Source organism: Sprattus sprattus (genome assembly GCF_963457725.1).
Source record: "Sprattus sprattus genome assembly, chromosome: 19".
NCBI classification, from domain to species: Eukaryota; Metazoa; Chordata; class Actinopteri; order Clupeiformes; family Clupeidae; genus Sprattus; species Sprattus sprattus.
This window is the reverse complement of record NC_137917.1, coordinates 3,970,145-3,990,984: the sequence shown is the minus strand read 5'-3', so window position 1 is coordinate 3,990,984 and position 20,840 is coordinate 3,970,145. Positions and strand designations below refer to the sequence as shown.

Genomic DNA, 20,840 nt, shown 5'->3' with positions numbered 1-20,840 from the left:
ACTTTATACTTTTTAAGATATTAAATAAAAACGAATCAAAATTTTCCCATTGACTTACATTGGGCCATTATGACATCATAATAGGGTCTTTAAACTGACTTGCACCTGTGCTCCACTGACACCTGCGCCAAATCCAAGGAACCTTTTCTCTGTCCCTCTCAATTTAACTGTAACTAGGAACATTAAGACACCTTCCATTCTCTACTTTTTTCTCTCTCCATCTCTCCATCTTTCTCTCTATCCCTCTCAGTCTACTTTCTCTCACACTCAATCTCTCTTCTTCACTCCATTTTTATCTCCTTTTTTCAATATTTTCACTCTCTTTTTCTCTTTCACTCTTGTTCACTCTTCTTTCCTTCTTTCACTTTTCTTTCCTTTCTTCACTCTCCTTTCTTCTTTCACTCTTCTTTCCTTTCTTCTTTCCTTCTTCAACTATGATTTCCTTATTTCTTATATATTCCTTATTTCTTTCTTTTCTTCTTCCACTCTTCTTTCCTTTCCTCACTCTTCTTTCTTTTCTTCTTTCACTCTTCTTTCCTTCTTCCTCTCTTCTCTCCTTTCTTCACTCTTCTTTCCTTCTTCCACTCTTCTTTCCTTTCTTCTTTCCTTCTTTCACTCTTCTTTCTTTTCTTCTTCCTTTCCTAACTTTTGCATTTCATGCACTGGTATTTCCTTCAGGAAATGCATTTTCTAGTTAATAATTAATATCAGATTAAATAAATCTCAATATATACAAATTCAATCTTCACATTTCACAAACATGCAAAATCACTATTCAAGGGTTTAAAGCAGCTTAATCATCAGTAGTATAGCTGTCAAGAATAACTAGGATTGCTGACTGGCCAACTTCTGGACAACTGCAGATGATTGCTACCATATAATGCATGCTGGGAAGTTCTGTTTTGTAAAGGATAAGCCAAAACCATTGATGATTGTCAGTGTTGATTGTTATATGCTCATAACTCATGCATTCATAATGCTTATGTGCCTTTAGAATCATTAGCCTTCCATAAAATCAGTGCTGTTGTAATACTGAGGAAATCGTGCTATGTAGTTTCACAGGTAATGCATTTTATATTAAAAAGGGTAAAACACAGCTACATATCTGATGTAGTTGATTGGCTTGAGCTACCAACCCAGTGATGTGAGGGCTCAAATGAGAGTTTTCATGAGGCACTTGTAAAGTCACACCTGCTTTCCTTGACTCAATCAGGAAGTGTTGGAGAAATACTAGTCAGTTTGCTCATCAGATTCAGAGAGCCACATCTAGCAGCAGCACCAAGCGCTCCTTTTCAGTTGACCTAGCCTAAGGAATTCAGTCTCTGGATCAACTGGTCTGCCTGTGGAAGACAAAGGGAGAGAGGGTTACACAAGGGCTGTTTCTATGGCAACAATGTTGACATCATACTGCTCTAGCTATATGAATACAGTGACATAATGCATCAGTTCAACTTGGGACAGCAGTCTCAAGCAAATCTAATGTGGTGAAGGCAGATGATTAGGAACGCATTTCCAAAATGCCCATATCTGTCAGATTTTTTTGAATTTCTTAACGGACACCATATTCTCTGATCTGAAATTATCTGTTTCTTCTCAAGCTATAATGGAGAATATCAAATGGTGTTTAGCTTCAAGAGCTCTTAACTTGATATTTTGAACGACGCATGGAGTTTTGGCTATATAGACTAACATGTCTATATGCCCAGTGGACAGTCTCAGCTGTCTGTCCACTAAACAGAGAACCTTACAACTCTCCATTGTCTAGGCTGATTCCGATGACAACATGGTTTGTTTCAATGGCACCTATTTACAGCCTCTGCTGGCCAGGAAAACATGCCACAGCGGTCAAGAACAATCAATGTTTTCATCCTTGTCACTGCAGCCACTGCCACTCATTTTCAGAAAACACACACAAATCAGTCAAATGATTTGTGCCAAAATCCATCTCAGTGACTGTTAGACATAGTGACCAGCCACACTCATTTTGAAGCTTCAAGCAAAGTAGATTAGGGAAAACAATAAGAGAACTCAAAGTTATAACACTGCAGACAATTTTATCCAAACAGCTTGGAAGATGTGAACTCATGGCCTTCGTGGTGGTACTACTGTGTAGCAAGGTGCTGAGTGACGACAGCAAGGTCATGGATTTGATACCAAAGGAGCAAACATATTGATAAAAACGACTATTAAAAACTATAGGCTACAATACTGCAGGTTACTATGTGTGTGTGTGTGTGTGTGTGTGTGTGTGTGTGTGTGTGTGTATGTGTGTGTGTGTGTGTGAGAGAGAGAGATTATTGTCAATGTCTTATTTAAATGTTTGTGTGTGTGTGTGTGTGTGTGTGTGAGAGAGAGAGAGATTTTGTCAATGTCTTATTGAAATGTTTTAAACTGCACATTGGAGACTGGTCAAACGCAATTTCAAACTTCTGTGCTAACCCTGTTACATAGATTTTTGACAATAAAGTACACTTGACTTGACTTTGACATAGGATAAAAGCATCTGCTAAATGTAAATGTAGTGTGCTCTACAAATTAACTTACATTGCTCCAACATCAACATTAACAAACCATTTTGTAGACTTCACCTTTAGTCTACAGCAGGGGTGTCAAACATACGGCCCGCGGGCCGGATCAGGCCCACCTAGGTATCCAGCTCGGCCCGTCGGATGACTTTGCTAAGTGTGAAAAGAAAGACATAAATTGCAAAAGTTGCTGCAATACCTAATTAGTCCACTGGAGGCCGCACTGTTAAACTAACATTACACTGAGAACCATAACTAACAGTTAATTAAGCTGCTTGCAGCTAGCTAGGAAACTTTGCTATCTAGCTAACTATCTAGTTGAGAGAACATCCCTGAACAGTTATGGTTCATGTCAATTAGTATTATTACCACTACTAGTATATAACGAGTCTCTCCAACAAATGTGTTAATGTTGAAATAAAATGTTAATCTTAAGTCTAAAATTGCACGGTGAGCTGTCCTAGCAAACGCCAGGTAGTTGCAAGGAGCTTAATACTGTATCAATGTGTATCAAAACGTCCCAAAAGGCCATTATGAACTTTTGTATTTGAAACTTTTTAGCATTTTGTTAATGGCACCATGAACACACATCCATTGAACAATAACTTTACCAGCACCTATCTACCTTGCTCCACACTGCTTCGTTACTGCACTGTACAGATTGTCACCACCATAGCTACTTATGCTAGATGGATACCTCCCCAGATTTTCTCGCCAGAGACGGAATGAAGACTAAACATAAAGAATCTTTGAAGGTAATTAGCTAGTTTGAAATATTATATACAGATCTTACCCAGCGGTGAAAGAACATGACTAGTATGCAAGGGGGAGCTGGTTGCATTTAATGAAGAGGTCGTAGGGTTTCTAATGTTTTTGATTGAGACCTGTATGCTTTTGCGTCGATTATTGATGTGTCCACTTCGTTGTTTATCTTGATGTTTTGGATACATCCTTCAACTGCATATTGCAGTCTCTTTTGCAATATGAAATTGCACTTGTTTTCTTGATAAATGTCAAGGGTTGTGAATCAGAATGTCTCTTAAGAATATGGAAGTTTATGAGTACCAACGTTTTGTCACTTTTTTAAACGGTCCAGTAATGGCTTTAAAAACAGCGTAAATGCGATGTCTGCTCCTCTGCAGACGTCAAACGCGTCGCAAGGCGAGGGAATATGCGGAGGAGAGCCATAAACAGTGGGCTGATGTCTTTATGTTTGTGATATATTAGAAAGACCTTAAAATTGGGTTTATCATCCAAAAGCCTTCACCAATGATTTAAACATAGAGAAATATTGTCATTATGTATGCGTTATTATGCTATACTGGTCCGGCCCACTTGAGATCAAAGTGGGCAGTATGTGGCCCCTTAACTGAAATGAGTTTGACACCCCTGGTCTACAGTGTTTGAACCAGGAGACAAATAAAGTATCCCCTCCAATAAGGGTACTCACTGTTATGAACCAATAAAAATCCAGGCGGTACTTTCTGGACATGAAACCCATCTGGCTTACAGGGGCCAGCACGTGCAGATGTAGGTGTGTGACTGAACAAAATGGAGGCCAGTGGAATCCAAACCTAAAAAGTATGACAATTTAGTCTGTCACATTAATTCTTGTTAAATCCAAAAAATGGTTAGGACTGTCTGAATTTGACACTACCTGACATCACTGAGGTCTGTGATGCTGTTCCTCTGGAGAACTTCTTTCCCGGTCTCCACCATCTTTTCAACTGATCAAACACGATACAACAAAAATTGGCATTGTGGAACAATCAAACATTTAAGTCTGTGTAAAGTTAACAAGAATTACTTCGCCATTGACATCATTTCTGGGGATACCACAGACTTTGGACAACGTCCAAATAATTTTGTAAAAACCAAGCCGAATAACAAGGCAGCATACTTACCAAGTGAAACATGTTCTTTGCCGAGTGATTTGCAATTCCCTACATGTCTGTTAGGTACAACCAGGTAGTGATGAGGTGCACCAGGTTTGATGTCTCTAAAACAGGATACCTCTTCGTCCTGTATTTCCAATGGCAGGGTAAAGGTGGCGTCAAAAGGTATAATGATAATAGTAAAATTGCAGTGTCCAGGCATTTGATTACACGCAACATTTACGCTGCATTTAATTTAAAAGGAACTATCGATATGACAGCTCATTAACTAGCTACAGTAAGTCAGTTAGCATAAAAGTGCTGGTTAAACGATATTGTGTTAGCCACTTACCGCGTGCAGGAACTCGGTAGCCATCTCCTTGTGAACGATTTTACAAAATATGCAATTTTTGTCATATCCTTCGTTTGGAGGATTACTACTTTTGTCGACATTTAATGAAGTGGTGTCAGGGGTATCTTCATTTGATGCCATCTTGAATACGCCTTGTTATAATTCCTCTGCACTAGACCCTTCGTTACACTATGCTCACAGCGCCATCTTTAGACGTGGTGGCAGTCAAACTACAGTAGGTTTCCTCGATACAAGCACTAGGACAAAGTTACCTGTCTCAGAATCCACAATTCCGTCTAGTAGCCTAATACTTTAAAATTCATTATGTCACCGGACAAATAGGCAAGGCCCACTTCGTCGTACAGGCCTAGTATATTTCTCAAGAGCTCCGTTCACGTTCATAGCAATTCTGAATTGCTTTACATCACTGACTTGGTACATGTTTGAAGTGTATCTTTACCCCCAGCTCTAAGACACAGACGGCATCATTTAAAAAAACAATGTGACTATTGCTAAGGAAGATTGGCCCAGATCCATGTCAATAGTTTATCAATAGTCCGTGCACACTTTTTACTTATGCCAATTGGTGTGGTGAATAACATTGTTGCCTTACAAGCAGCATACCCAGGTTTAATACACAGTTACTGAGTAGCCTACTATACATTTATTCAATTGATGTTGTCACAAAGTTACTGACTAAACAAACAGCCTATACCTGACTAAAGCTGCCTCATGGGGCTGCATATTTTGTCAATATGTTACACCAGCATTGATGTGTTTAATCTCAGTCATATCGTGTAGTTTACAGCTAAGACATACCTCTTTAAACCGGAGCCTAGCATGGCCAACATTTTGAAGATATTGGCTGTTAGCAATGTTTCTTCAGAACAAAATGGAAGGTCTGACCATATTTATTCAATCTTTAATCTTGGTGTTAAGAATGGAAGAATGACACCTAAAGGAGGTGTTACCTGAGAATTTCCCTGAAAAGTTTCTGCTGTGCAGTGGAGCAATGAACAACCTTATTGGAATGATCATGTAAGAAGGTAAGCCTATGGCATAAAACATGAATCTTGCTTTATCTTCCCAACAGAGTTATTTTCCCACAATATGTAATAGTCATACTGTATATGAATAAGTTATCATGTGCAGTGTTGGGAAAGTTCACTTTCTACATGAACTAGTTCAGTTCATAGTTCATACATTTTAAAATGAACTAGTTCAGTTCATAGTTCATAATTCAACATTTTTAACTAAGTTCACAGCTCCAAAAAATGAACTAGTTCAGTAGAATATGAATATGAGTCTGATACTGCTCCATTGGGCTTTGATTATGGGGCGTGTTTCAACGAACCAGGGGGGGAAAATGCCTCTTCGCTCAATTGGATATACCTAGAACCAATCAGGGCAACGTAGTTTGTGACCAGGGCCAGCTGATGATCAGGTTTCTCTGTTCCTCTTTTGGAATTAATGCGCTGTCAATGTCTTCTAAAAAAGATTTGATGGCAGAATCTAGCCTACGTACACATTTCAGCTCTCCAGCGGCAGCCATCTTTGTTGAAAACGATTTCAAATCAAGCAGTCTTTGGTGACATGGTTGATTACGTTACTGTTTATCATCTGTCGATCATCGTATAAAGCCCGCCCTGACAATTTGATTGCTGAGGTCAGTTTTCTGAGATCTGATAATTTCTCCCCAACGGACCGATGCCATAGCCTGGGAGCCATCCGTTTTGTACGCGCTCCACTGATTCGTTCTTGCTGAAAAAAACGTCTGGGATCGTTCAACCCGGGTTTGGTCTGGAATTTCAATATTCGGTCAGAATATGGCCGAGCGCGCTGATTGGTCCCTTCCATATGCGCCCCAGCGGGAAGGCTTCTCATTATCATAAACATGGCCGCAAGTTTCTTGCATACGAGAGGCACAAGTTGGTAAATCAAACTCTTTCCAAAACCAGTTGGTAGCAGGGCGAGAACGTCTTTCCCGGAAAGAAAAGCTTTCAGTGCCTCATTTTGGTCACGTTTCAGCACGTGAAATTCCGTTTAAATCAGCAAGAACAGACGAAATCGCCTGCTCGATCAAGCTAGAACTTGTTTCGGCTTCCACGTCAGCCATGTTTATGATAATGAGAAGCCTTCCCACTGTGGTGCATATGGAAGGGACAAATCAGCTAGCTTGGCCATATTCTGAACGAATATTCAAATATCAGACCAAACTGGATAAAAACATGATTAAAATAGGGGCGCGCATATAAAGCCAATAGGCAGTGCAACAACGCTACAAAAATCGTACTCGTTGCACCCATTAAGGAAGACAAACACAGCAACTTGTCAACAAGTGAGGAATACTGGTGAAAATCCAAGTGTTTTATTGTCATTTAAGCGAATGGATTGAATGTAATCTTGCTAGTATCAGGCTAGGTCTGAAGCACAAGCGCAGAAAGCAGGTGGAGATGCAGACACGTTTATTAACACAGAGTTTTTCCTCAAAACAGCAAAAGGTTATATGATGCACGGTAGAATTCCCACGAGAAAACACGGTAGTGAGCTGGTCTTAATACGGACATATACTCCCGCGAGAAAAGCGCTATAGTAGTTGTATTAAATCCCACGAGAAAAAACGGAAGGGTTAAATGTCTGTAGTACTGGGTCTCACAGTGCAGAGCTGGAAGTGTTCACCCCACAGTAACTACTCCTGTTCACGTTCTCAGGTTCTCAATGACAGATACGAACTATGACACGAGATAATACACCACGGTAATTGAGTCCAACAACAGAAAGGAATGTTCACGTCAGCGACGTTACAAACAAATACAAAGTCATTCAATAACACGGCTCGCTTAGCCCAAGCCAGTAGAGTTCTCACGTAACACAAAGGAGATAATTACGAGGCTTACTCACGCAGGTCCTAGAGAAAAGATCTGAGCGATCACGAATCCGTACTCCCGGAAACTCATGACGGAGTAAAGGTGTAGAGACACTCCGTGTTTAAATAGGAACTTAAAATCCCCGCGACAAAACCGGAAAAGCCCGCCGCAGGTGAAAAGTGAAAGTCTGCTTTGTTCTATGAGAGACGTCTCCCTCTAGAGGAACGGCGATCATGCCCGGACGTGACAGGACCCCCCCTCCGACGGCCGACACCTGACGGCCCAGGGAGAGAGTCCTGTAGCTGACGGATGAGGCCTTTGTCCACAATGAACTTGGCCGGAACCCAGCTGCGCTCCTCCGGCCCATACCCTTCCCAGTCTACCAGGTACTGGGTGGATCTCCCAACCTTGCGCCTGTCCAGTAGCCGCTGGACGGTATACGTGGGGCCCCCGGCAATGAACTTGGGCGGTGGTGGGGCTGGTGGGTCAGGGCACAGGGGGGAGGTGGTGGCTGGGCGTAGCGTCGATCGATGGAAGACTGGGTGGATTCGCAAAGAACGCGGTAGTTCTAACAGGAAGGCCGTTCGTGAGATCCTCCTGAGGATCCGGAAAGGCCCCATATAACGTGGAGCTAGCTTCCGATTCTCTCCCTTCAGAGCCAGACCCTTGGTTGACAGCCAGACTCGCTGGCCTGTCCGGAGAGGCGAACCTGGTCTTCGCCGCCGGTCTGCCTGTTGCTTCATCTGCTTCTGTGACTGAAGTAACACCCGACGAGCCTGCAGCCAGCGGGTGCGGAGGTGGACCACGCGCGCGCGGCGGGAACATTTCCCTTCTCCAGAGAGCTCGGAAACAAGTGTGGAGGGTAGCCCCACATGATCTCAAAGGGAGAGGTCCCCGTGGCTGCGCTCCACTGCTGATTGTGGGCAATCTCGGCCCACAGAAGATTCTGGCTCCATTTGGTGGGATCTCTGGAGGTGTAACACCGGAGGTAGATCTCTAGGGCCTGGTTCACCCGCTCTGTCTGCCCATTTGACTGGGGGTGGTAACCCGAAGTTAGGCTGACTGAGGCTCCCAGATGACCCCAGAAGGCTTTCCAAAAACAGGCCACAAACTGAGGGCCCCGGTCGCTTACCAGGTCTTCCGGGGGTCCGTGATATCGCACGATCTCCCTCACCATTACTTCGGCAGTCTGTTTCGCTGTGGGAAGTTTGGTCAAGGCGATGAACCGAGCAGCCTTGGAGAAGCGGTCTACGACCACCAGGATGGTGGTGTTCCCTTGTGACGGTGGAAGCCCGGTGACGAAGTCCAGGGATATGTGAGTCCAAGGGCGCCGTGGGATCGGGAGAGGTTGTAGGAGTCCCGCTGGTCTGCGGTTGTCAGGTTTAGAAGTTATGCAGACGGTACAGGCTGCCACATACTCCGCCACATCCTGGCGAATCCTTGGCCACCAGAACCGTCTCCGCAGTAGCTCCTGGGTGCGTCGGACTCCCGGATGGCCGGCCAACTTGGAGGAATGAGCCCACTCTAAGGCTTTTGTGCGACAAGACGCGGGCACAAACATCAGGCCCTGAGGAGTCTCCCTAGGAGCCGGGGTCGCCACCTGTGCTTGACGTACCTCTTCCTCCAGAAGACATCGTACCGATGCCACGACCCTTGAGGGAGGGATGATGGGTTCTTGGGCCGCTGGCTCTGTCTCGGATGTGTGGAGCCATGACAGGGCATCGGCTTTCCCATTCTTCGAGCCTGGACGATAAGTCACCACATAATTGAAGCGACTAAAGAACAAAGCCCAGCGAGCCTGCCGGGGGTTGAGTCGCTTCGACTGCCGGATAAATTCTAAGTTCTTATGGTCTGTGTAAATCAGGAAGGGGTCAGCTGCCCCCTCTAGCCAGTGCCTCCATTCCTCAACTGCCAACTTGATGGCCAGGAGTTCTCGGTTACCCACATCATAATTCCGCTCTGCCGGGGAGAGGGCCCTGGAAAAGAAGGCACAGGGGTGGAGCTTGCCATCCTCTGCTGCACGCTGGGAGAGTATACCCCCTACTCCAGAGTCGGATGCGTCTACCTCGAGCACAAAGGGCTTGGATGGGTCCGGGAGCGTGAGGATGGGCGCAGAACAGAACCTCTGTTTGAGGTCCTCGAAAGTCTTCTGCGCAGCCTCGGTCCACACCAGCCGACGAGGGCCACCCCGAAGCAGCGAGATGATGGGGGCTGCCAGAGTACTATAATTTCGAATGAACCGCCGGTAAAAGTTGGCGAAACCCAGGAAACTCTGGACCTTCTTGACTGTGGTAGGTACCGGCCAGTCCTGGATGACCTGGACCTTATCGGAGTCCATGGAGAGGCCCTGAGGCCCGACGACAAACCCTAGGAAGGTAGTGGAAGGGGAATGGAACTCACACTTCTCCACTTTGCAGAACAGATTGTTGCGTAAGAGAGCTTCTAGCACTGCTCGAACGTGGCCCACATGATCTTTAAGAGACTTGGAGAAAATCAGGATGTCGTCCAAGTAGACGAACACGAAGATCTCCAAGAACTCCCTTAATACATCGTTAATCAGGGCCTGAAAACCCCCCAGAGCGATTGCCCTGGTTGAGAATGAGGATGCGCTGCGCCGCCTGATCCTGAGTCTGCTCGGTGTCAAAGATCAGACTCAATCGCTGCAGGAACAGCGGGCTGTCGTTCATCTCAGGCAGTTGCCGCTCTGAGACCGCGGTGGCCCACTCCAAGGCTGGGCCTGAGAGACGGGAGATGATATAGCCCACCTTCGCCGCTTCGGTGGCGAAGAGGTGTGCTTGGTGTCGGAACACCCCGGTGCACTGAAGCACAAAGCCGCGACAGGCATTGGGCCCCCCAGCGAACGGTTGGGGGGAAGAGAGGGCAAGACCAAGAGAGGCAGGAGGAACTGAGGGAGTAGCCTGAGTGCTGGAGCCTGCCCCGTGGCTCGGCGGTGTATCTGCTGGCGTCGGCGGGGGTCGTGCCCATAAAGCATGCACAGTGGTGGTCAGCTCCTCCACTGCCTTTTCAACACGACTCAGCCGAGGACCGTGAGCATTGATCAACACACCCAGCTGATTGATGGCATCTTTAATTTCCTGCATTTCTGCTGTGCCCTGGTTTGACTCCGTCATGCTATCAGGCTAGGTCTGAAGCACAAGCGCAGAAAGCAGGTGGAGATGCAGACACGTTTATTAACACAGAGTTTTTCCTCAAAACAGCAAAAGGTTATATGATGCACGGTAGAATTCCCACGAGAAAACACGGTAGTGAGCTGGTCTTAATACGGACATATACTCCCGTGAGAAAAGCGCTATAGTAGTTGTATTAAATCCCACGAGAAAAAACGGAAGGGTTAAATGTCTGTAGTACTGGGTCTCACAGTGCAGAGCTGGAAGTGTTCACCCCACAGTAACTACTCCTGTTCACGTTCTCAGGTTCTCAATGACAGATACGAACTATGACACGAGATAATACACCACGGTAATTGAGTCCAACAACAGAAAGGAATGTTCACGTCAGCGACGTTACAAACAAATACAAAGTCATTCAATAACACGGCTCGCTTAGCCCAAGCCAGTAGAGTTCTCACGTAACACAAAGGAGATAATTACGAGGCTTACTCACGCAGGTCCTAGAGAAAAGATCTGAGCGATCACGAATCCGTACTCCCGGAAACTCATGACGGAGTAAAGGTGTAGAGACACTCCGTGTTTAAATAGGAACTTAAAATCCCCGCGACAAAACCGGAAAAGCCCGGCGCAGGTGAAAAGTGAAAGTCTGCTTTGTTCTATGAGAGACGTCTCCCTCTAGAGGAACGGCGATCATGCCCGGACGTGACAGCTAGTCAGCAAACGCTAGCTAGCCAGTGACTTGTTACGTTCCTTGCTATTGCCATTCAGTCGAAACATCAGTTCAAGTTCAGCTGTAGGCCTACCGCAGTTTGCGTCATTTTCAATGTGTCATAAAATAATTATTTGAGTAACCATAACAACGCTAGATTGGTGGAGCGAGCTAGCCAGTTTAATAAGACATGATTTTACTAATCAAGAGCTATGCATCTTAGAATGAAAAAAGAATGTCAGGCTTTGTTTGTTGAAAGTTTTATTTGATTCTATAGTGTATAGGCTTTAAGTGAGTGAATAATATGTGCCTCAATGGACCCAGACCTTCTAAGATTTAGTCTTAGTGCCAGGAGTGAGGCCAAATGTGCTAGGGCCGCCCCTGCTAGCGATGCCAGACCGAACTTCCAGACCTCAAATGTTGTGGGCGGGGCTAAATTTGCTCTGGTATCCAGGCTAGTTGCGAGCTACAATTTTTCTAAATCTCTATATGTCTGCAATACCGCTCTCGGCCTCTATGCAACTTCGGCGCTCTCACACTTGCCAGGCATAGACAGTAGAAGAAAGCACACGCAGCGATTGGATACAGAACTGTTAACGGTGTGTTTTTAGCCTGGAAGTCTCTATAAATCTGGCACCTTATTGAACGAAATTAAAAAGAGTGAACGTGCCGTTCACAGACACCAGAATGAACGCTATCACAGTATCGTTCATCAGGCAGAAACACAGTACGTTCACCAAAATTATGAACGAGTTCATGAACTTTCGTTCAATGAACGCGCTCAGGTACAACACTGATCATGTGTATATTTTGAAACATGATAGTAAGCACCAAAAGTGGCCCTTTCAATCCTACTGGCTCGATCAATCCCAAATCTCGTATCTCGTAATTATTGTACTTTGTCCATGTTCAATATTGTTGATTTTTGTAATGAAAGAAGGAACACATGCAGTATTTTACCATGAAATATCATCACAAAACCTTGAGCAATCCATTAACCAGACAGATAGAGAATGTCTGGTGAGTGAGTTTAAACTTTGATCTGACAATAGTTTACGTGACTGTTGGTTGGCTCGGTCTGCTGTAAGCTCTTGATACTGTGCTGTAGGGAGTTGTAGTGTTGGGTCAAGTCAGAGAAATGTTTGTCTAGGCTCTTGTTTCATTGTGGTAACTGGAGGGTCAAATGAAAACAATTGATGTCAGTGCCTGTAGCTTGAATCCATAAAGAAATTATATTGTATGAAGTAGGAGTCTGTTGAATTTATTTTAACTTAAAACATAGTCATGGTTGTGCAGAAGAGCTTTTCAGCTTTGACTTTAATGACAATGTGACGACAAAGAGAAGTGTTGTATGCTTATGCTAGCATAGCTTGGGGCCTGGCGTTTTTAGTTATTGTGGCCTTCTGTAGATCTATTAAACATTTTTATTCAGTGAGCACGTTTAAAAGCCTTTGGGGAATTATTATTTTGCATCCCTCCCGTGGTTGTTATTTCTTCCTAAAGCTGCTCTTTATTTGGGTATGGTTTATATTTGATGTGGAAGTGTTGCGTTATGAGGCAGTTGTAATTATGCAGATTAGACATCTGCCTTGTACACAACTTCATACCACCCACACACACACACACACACACACACACACACACAAACACACACAAACACACACACACACACACAGAGAAAAAGACAGAGGGGAATAAAAAGGTAAATGTAGTGGTCAGGGTTAGTTAATATGAGGATAAAGTGCAGTATTTTAATCAGTTACTGTAAACTGTGTGATTATGGTTAACGCACCTAATAAGCTCACCAAAATCTACTTTGAGACAATTTTAGAGCACAAGACATTGATTTCAGCAGGAAGTGATGTTAAAAAGACATACAATATTGTACTTTATTAAAAAAAAATGCTTTTGTCTTTAAATACTAAAAATCTGGCTGTGCCTAATGGATACATTTTGTACCCTTTAAGCACACCCCTGTTCCAAATATGCTCACAACAATATTTTTTTTTTAAAAGTAATTGTTTGTGTCAAAAACATATTTAGAAATCATTGTTGTATCACAAGTTGTTAATAACAAATACCAAACCACCAAAATCAAGTAACAAGCTGTTTAAATACAGTGTCTTGCAAAAGTATTCATTCATCCAAAATCATCACCATTTTCACAATTACAGAAGATACTTACACACATTTTTCCTAATCAGTATTTGTATTTTGAACATTTATGGTCTAGTATATTTTAAGTATATATTAAGGCAATATATTGAATTTGTCTACTCACATTACAAATAAATAAATTAAAAACTGAAATATACTGCTTGCTCATATTCAAACCCCTTTGCCTTTAAGATTAAGGCAGATAACAATCTGTTCACTGTGCCTCTTATTTGGCTTAATAGGTACGTTTACCCTGCCATCACAGTGGAAATTCCAAATTCCAGCTAATTTCCCTGCTATTGTTTGTCACTGAAAATGATAGATGAAGATGCTAGCACAAATTAGAAATTACATTCATAACTGAGCATTTAAACTTGCGTGAACCTCAACTGTGTTGGGGCCTTTTACATCTTTCCTTAGGCCCTCTTAAGGCAAGTTAAGGTTGTGTTTTTGGTATCTGGCATGTCCATGCTTAGAGGCCAGGCCATTAGCGGTTGGAGTTCATGTTTCTCTTCTTGGTCTTGTAAATAATGTAAGCCCGGGTCATTCTTTTAGGGACCCTTGGGACAGAGGGAGACACAGAGAGGTTTTTCAGCCGGGAACTGTAATGGTAAGTTAGAAAATTATGCGAATGTGCCTTTATAGGCCAAATGAAGCATGCATACAGAGGCGCATATCTGATTTCAACATAGATTATATTTTTTGTGCTTCTGATTGCAAGGGAAATTGTACAGGATATGAAGCATACCTAAGCAGTGTACATATTTTTCACTGAACAACAAATGTATTACGCATAATACTTACATACATCTACCTACAGCATACAACTTTATCTCAAACAAATCACAACACAGTGAGACACACATTTTATATTTTAGTCGTTTTACTCTAGCACCTTGCTCCCTCAGCACTAACAGACATACCATTCTGTCTGGTAAACAGTTTTAACATTTTATGGTAAGGTTTCAGTATAGTAATTTATTATTTAAAACAAACAAACAAAACATTTACCAAAATAGCCATTTAAAATATCTCCAGTAAGCAAATTAAATAATTGTGTGAAAGTAATTGACCCTCCTCATTACACCAGTCCCTTTTTTACCCCCTGTTCCCCCGATGTTATGGGAAACTCATAAAGTCACGAAGAGCAGTCAGCAAGGGTTAAGGAGCTCTGGTCAAGAATGATGAGACGTCTCAGTGGAATCGTATTTGGAACACTTCCGTTGAACAGGTCAGCCTAAGCCATTTATTCAGGGATGGCCAACTTGTTAGGATGCTAAATTAAGTGACATAAAATATGCAAATTATGTCATTAGTATGCACTTTCCTGTTTAGTCCCAAAATGAAGTGCTCATTTGCACCACTGGCAGTCGTAGCAGCCCTGACATTCATTACTACAAATTACCAAAATAATAATGATTAAACATCCATTTATTTTCCGTGCCCATCTATGTACTGTTTACTACACAAATTAGAAAATAATTTACATGGCAATCAGCAATTTGCAGACACAATACGAGAGGACTTATAATCTCCCCAGTGCTGTTTAGCTCTGACATGCCTCCCTAACACCAGAGTATGTGGCTGTCTGAGAATGTTAAAATTAGCCTGCAAGAAGTGTGCATGACTAATGACTACAAATACTACATTCCTGTGAATGTCCTCAAATAGTGGCTCAGTGTAAGCCATCGCTAAAGAGCCAAGTTGCGGCTCAGGCTATTGGCAACAGATACACAAAAGGTGGCACGTAAAACCACTATGAAAGAGGTAACCTTTTTTTAAAGTTTTTTTATTTTGGCTACCAGCTTTGTCAAAGCATTTTCAGCTGTGAAGCTTTAGGTGTATGTTGACAAAGGGCACATTTGTCAGGCAAAGACAACCTTTTGTCAACAGATAGGCCTTCTTGTGTTTCTGTGTTGAATCTTCAGCCTTTTGAAGAGGCCCTTCAGAAGAATAAGTATGTATTATGGATTCGTAAACATACCCGTGATTGTCGGTACTGCACCTCGATTTCATCAGTCACTTGTAAACAACACAGGACAGTATGATGAAGGAAGACTTGCATGCGGATCACATGTCCTTGTGATCACAAAGTCATCTCATGTCAAATCAGGGCGAATCACTGCCTCCCGCTCAAACGAAGATGAAGTGCAGTATTTTTCGGTGATTTTGACCTGAAGTGCTCTTTGAATAATTCATGCGTCGCAGGCTTTGTAAACAGACCCCGCTGATTAAAATGGAGGAAGCTGGGGGGAAAACACCTAGGAGGCTCTGGAGAACACGGCACCGGCACAGAAATAATCAGCCCTTAATCAGTTTCCCTCGGTCTCCAAACATATTGCTTATCTTTGTTGAGGTGTATTGGAAAAAAATCAGTTTCTAATTTCGATGGCCTCTGGTTCATTTGGGATGAAAGCGTTAAGCAATGGAATGAATCAGACCATCATTGTTTTGGAGTTCTCCGACTCACTGTATCTGTTTTCCTAATAAGGGCATTAAAGCTGCATTTAGTGGTATCGATTTGGATCTGATAAGCATGTGGTCTACTCATATGTCAGCAGTTTTACATTACCCCAACCTTTCTTTTGCATACACACTGTCACACTAAGTATGTGAAATCACACCATATACAATTTTCTTTTCATGCTTTCTGTGCTTAAACAAATGACTGCAATCAATACAGCTTGTGGTTTTGACATAAGTGGCCCTTGCCCACCACGTACCACAGGGTGGCAGTATTTCCCTAGTGATGTCGAGGCGCCGTAGTCCCAAGTGGTACTGTCAAGCACAGGTACTGCAATCCTGGAGTCCTTCTGTTTGCCTCTCGTGGTCTTCTAATGAATGTGGGCCATACATCAAGTCTTTATGAGCATGTGATGCATAATAAAAGTGTGTGACTTCAACCAATACCAAGAGCAAGTTTGGCTTTTCAATGGAAGCGCAGTCTGTTGCACCCGTTCCACGCTTCGTCAGACTTCAGCTCAATCTGTTGTTGTTGTTCTCACCAAATGTGTGCTTTGCTCAGCAGCTTGTCCTTCTCACCATGGGTGCATCATTTCATAATTGTCTCCCTTATATTGAAAGACTGAGTCATCTGCTGCCTTCATGGGGGTAATGTTTTTCAGGCATTTCTTAGTTGTCGCTAAACTACTAGTTTGCCATGCTGCGTGTGTTCATTTTCAAGAGAGCACATGTGTCTTAAAGAAAATGTCACCCACATAAAAAATGGCTTCTGTTCAGTTCAAAAGTACAAATCTGCAAAGGGGTCATGGTTACCCTGTAACAAGTCTGTGTTTTCTTTCTTGTGTGTATGTGGGTGGGGTGGGGGTGGGGGTTGGTAGTGGTGGTGCTGTTTTTGTATTCCTGACTTGTGAGAAACAAGAGATCAGATACTTTAGGCAAGAAGCCCTCTTCTTGCCTCCATGGCATGTCCAGCTGTCTCTGTCATTCATTCTCCATCTCTCCCTCTCTCCTCACAAAACATCCTTCTTTGACTTGGCCGGTGCACCCCACTTTCTCTGTATTAGCTGCCAGGTCTTCCTTTCGGCTTCGCCACATTGTAATACCATCTGTTTTGATACCACCACCCCAACATACTCCACACTCATGTTCTGTCATATCCTCTCACATGCATATGCGCATGAACACAGAAACACAGATAGACAAAGAAACATATTGACAGAAAGACACACACACAAACACGCACACAATTCAATTTTGTGGCAGATGTACTTTATTGAAGCGTGTTAAGTACCGCAGCATTTCTGTTCTGTGCGTGTCACTTCCTCCTCTCTCCCGTCTCTCTCTCTCTAGATTATCCTCCTGTCATTCCCACACGTTTTGTTATCTCAATCTGCAGGCTGTCTTTACATCCCGATCAGTGTCCCTTTCATCCCCCCCTTGGCGCCCACACCAGCGGCATGTACATTACGCCCAGCAAGGGGGCCCTGTCTTTCTGTCTGTCTTTCCTATATTCACTAATCAATAGCCCTCCCAACAGCTGTGTTTATGAATGTCCCCATGGGTGCCCCTGGTCCATTATGCATGCTGGGGAAATCAATGGCCGCCCCTTGCAGGCAGCTGCTCGAGCTTTATTACCCCGCCGCCAGAGATCGCCGTGTTTAAGAGTGATGACCATCCCTCTCTTGCCTGTCATCGCTGCCTTGCTGTCATATAAAAGTCCCATGTAAAATTAGCCATAACTATAAGCACTCACTCAAAAGTGAGCTAAAGGGAACCGTGAGAAACTTTTTTTTTTAATGGGTGCTTTTTATGTCGGGTAATGTTTTTTAACGTGTTTCCATGTTTGGGGGTTTGGTGTGTTAAGTCATTGGTGGGGAGTAATGGAAGAGGTGTGTGTGTGTGTGTGTGTGTGTGTGTGTGTGTGTGTGTGTGTGTGTGTGTGTGTGTGTGTGTGTGTGCAGAAATTAGTTTGGCTCTGATCCACACTTCTGGTATCCAGCCCATGAAAGGGGTTGAAACGACAGCATAATGATATTTTGGAGATTTTAAACTGCAAGAAAACATATATCGTGATGTTTTAAAGATGTAATGACTCATCGACTTTGGGACACCAGGGACTGCACCTGATAAGATGTGAAATTGGAGGTAAAAAGAAGTGATTGAGAAATGTATCACTTGATGAACCTGTTTATCAGCACATTCACCTATTCATTCCCAGCACTTGCGGAGGAAAAACTGTCCTGATCCAAAATTGTTCATTTGTTTTTGCTTTTATTGCTGGTTTCTCTGTACTTGTAATCCAGACATTCCCCTGCACCCTATCATACTAAAACACAGGATAGGCAGAGATGCCACGTGCCCAAACAGTGATGAGTGAGATCAGTGGAGTCTGTTTGCTCTGTTATGATAAGCAATAAATCTGCTCCAGGTTCATAATCCACACACTTCTTGCCAGAGAATAGCTGTCTCTTCTTTTTAATGCGTTTTAAATCAAACATGAATCCTCCACTAAAAATGTCGGTGTGACCAGCCTTATGGCAGACCTCACATAGCTATAATTAAAGCGGACCATACTGAACTTGACATCTGGGAACACTCAGTGCTGAAAGGTAGGTACTGTGCACGTCTGACAAAATACCAAGAACCCTTTGAAGTTCTAATTATTCCTTATCCAAACACGGGCAGGAGAAACCATATATCTCCCGCTGCTACATGGACTGCTGCTAGACCTATAGCGCAAAGGAAAGCACTTTGGAGTGATGAAAGAGCCATGGCCAGTAATTGCTGAGAAATTGTCCAGATCTTTATGTTTGCTCTGTGTGTGAAAGTTAAGTGGATCCACTGGCAAATGATCTTTTATTACAGGTTCACCTCTGTCTCTCTCCCGCCTCACCCTTTTTTTAAAGTCACTAATTGCCCTGACAGGTCAGTCTAAAAAGGATGGCTGTGAAAATGTGGCCCTGATTAAGGAAAAACAACAGTAGTCAAGTGTGCGCACATGTGAGAGAGAAAAGAAAGCCCAGCCTCGGTATATCCGGCTCTCTCCAGGACTGGAAGGACCTGTCAGTACGGGACCTTTCTCTCTCTCTCTCTCTCTCTCTCTCTCTCTCTCTGCTCCGGGCAGACAGCAATAACACACGCAGGACAGTGGGCTTGCTCCGAAACCAAAGACGATGACAAGTGTTGGCTCTGAGTGTGAGACAAGGAAGGAGACAGAGAAACAGAGAGCGGCTTGCGTGTGTGTGCGTGTATGTGTGTGTTTGTGTGTGTGTGTGAGAGAGGGAGAGAGGTTATGGTGTTTGTCCAGTAAAGTGCACTGCTCCCCCTGCAGCACAAGGTAGGGGCATCTAAGGACCTTCCTTTGTTTTTGCTGAGCCAATTAGCGAGTGCGATAACATCTGGTATGAGATGACAATGCGGCTCCATTCACATCCCCGGAGTGTTTGTAGTCTCTCTCCACCTGAATCAGAGGGAAGCAGAGCAAGCATACAGTGAAACACAAGCTTGGATGGCATATGGCTCCATTCGTGTGGATACAAGTTAAGCAGTTTAGGCTCACACACACACACAAACACAAACACATAGGTGTGTGTGTACCTTTGTTGCCACATTTGTCAGCTCTTGGATATTATTGTGAAATGCACAGCTAGTGTACCTTCCAGTGGTACAGTCAGTGTTTGCTGTAGTGCTCTGCACTAGCCACTGAGGACTGACGAAACAGGTGTAATGTGCTGCACATGTAAAAAGACAGACTTCTTTTTAGTACATCACACTACATTTCACAGATTCACAGTATTTTTCTGACAGCCCCAGGCCACTGTTTTGTTTACTTACGTATTAAGAATAAGTATGAAAATAAGAGCAAGGCCTTTAAAATAAGACCCTGGACCAAACAAATTGCTGTCTGCGTTTGGGCGTCACATTTCGCTGAATCGGCCTTCGTGGGTAAGAGAGTACCAGCATCCCCGTGTCCCCGCTCCGTGGCCCTCCTGTCAGTCATCACTCAGCCTTCAATCCGGTGGCCCTCAGAGGCGCCGTTTTCAACACATGCATCTGGCCAGCTAATTTCATCACTTCACTAATTTGCCCATCAATCACAGAATGAATGAAAAAGGTAAATACCCTGGCTCACTCCGCCACCGCTAGCCATGCTAGTGTGGTCAGCTGTGGCTGAGTGAACAAATCACTCCCTAAAAGAACGAGCTGCTCGTTCCAAGCCGTTAGGATTTGGATGCTGTCCTGTGAAGTCGGGTCAGGTCATTCTGCTCCTAATGAGCGGTTTTGAGTGCTCATCTATGACTGGTGCGTTTGATATACATCTGTGAGGATGCTAACTGTACTTCTGGAAAAAAAAAATTGCAGCATGTTTAACTATAAAGTTAATCCTAGTAACAGATGGCCACATGGAGCGTAGAAGTGATCCATGGGCGGTAGCTGTCCAAACTGGTTGTGAAATTCCAAAGTTGTGAAACCGAATCGGCTCTGCAACAATAGACCACATCAATGCGTTTCTGGCAGCTTAAGCCATAATTTGTGCGTGCCCAGAAGTGGGGATCTTGTTAGTATCTCATTTTGCGTTTATGACCCTCAGGAGAACCCGTCTCATAGTCCGGAAGCTTCTATCACAGCCTGAAGGACACGGCCTTTCCTCACAGCTGTAAAACTTTGGAGTTTTTTTATCATTCCCTTAGCTGGGCAAATGCTAAAAGATAAGTATGTTGCTGGCTTGAGCAGGTTGTCGAACCATATGGCCACATTCATC

At 43.7% G+C, this 20,840-nt stretch overlaps 1 protein-coding gene across 1 annotated transcript; it reads right to left on the bottom strand.

Annotated features, from left to right (window-relative positions):
• Positions 1-1,327: 1,327 nt before the first annotated feature.
• On the bottom strand, positions 1,328-4,881 carry LOC308380071 (adenosine 5'-monophosphoramidase HINT3-like; the record flags this gene model as incomplete). Its single annotated transcript, XM_080857351.1, has 6 exons — positions 4,752-4,881; positions 4,430-4,547; positions 4,183-4,252; positions 3,976-4,099; positions 2,620-2,678; positions 1,328-1,340 (listed from the first exon to the last, which is right to left on the bottom strand). The coding sequence occupies exons 1-6, from the start codon at positions 4,773-4,775 to the stop codon at positions 1,328-1,330; spliced, it is 408 nt and encodes a 135-aa protein (XP_080713477.1). The 5' UTR covers positions 4,776-4,881.
• Positions 4,882-20,840: the final 15,959 nt, after the last annotated feature.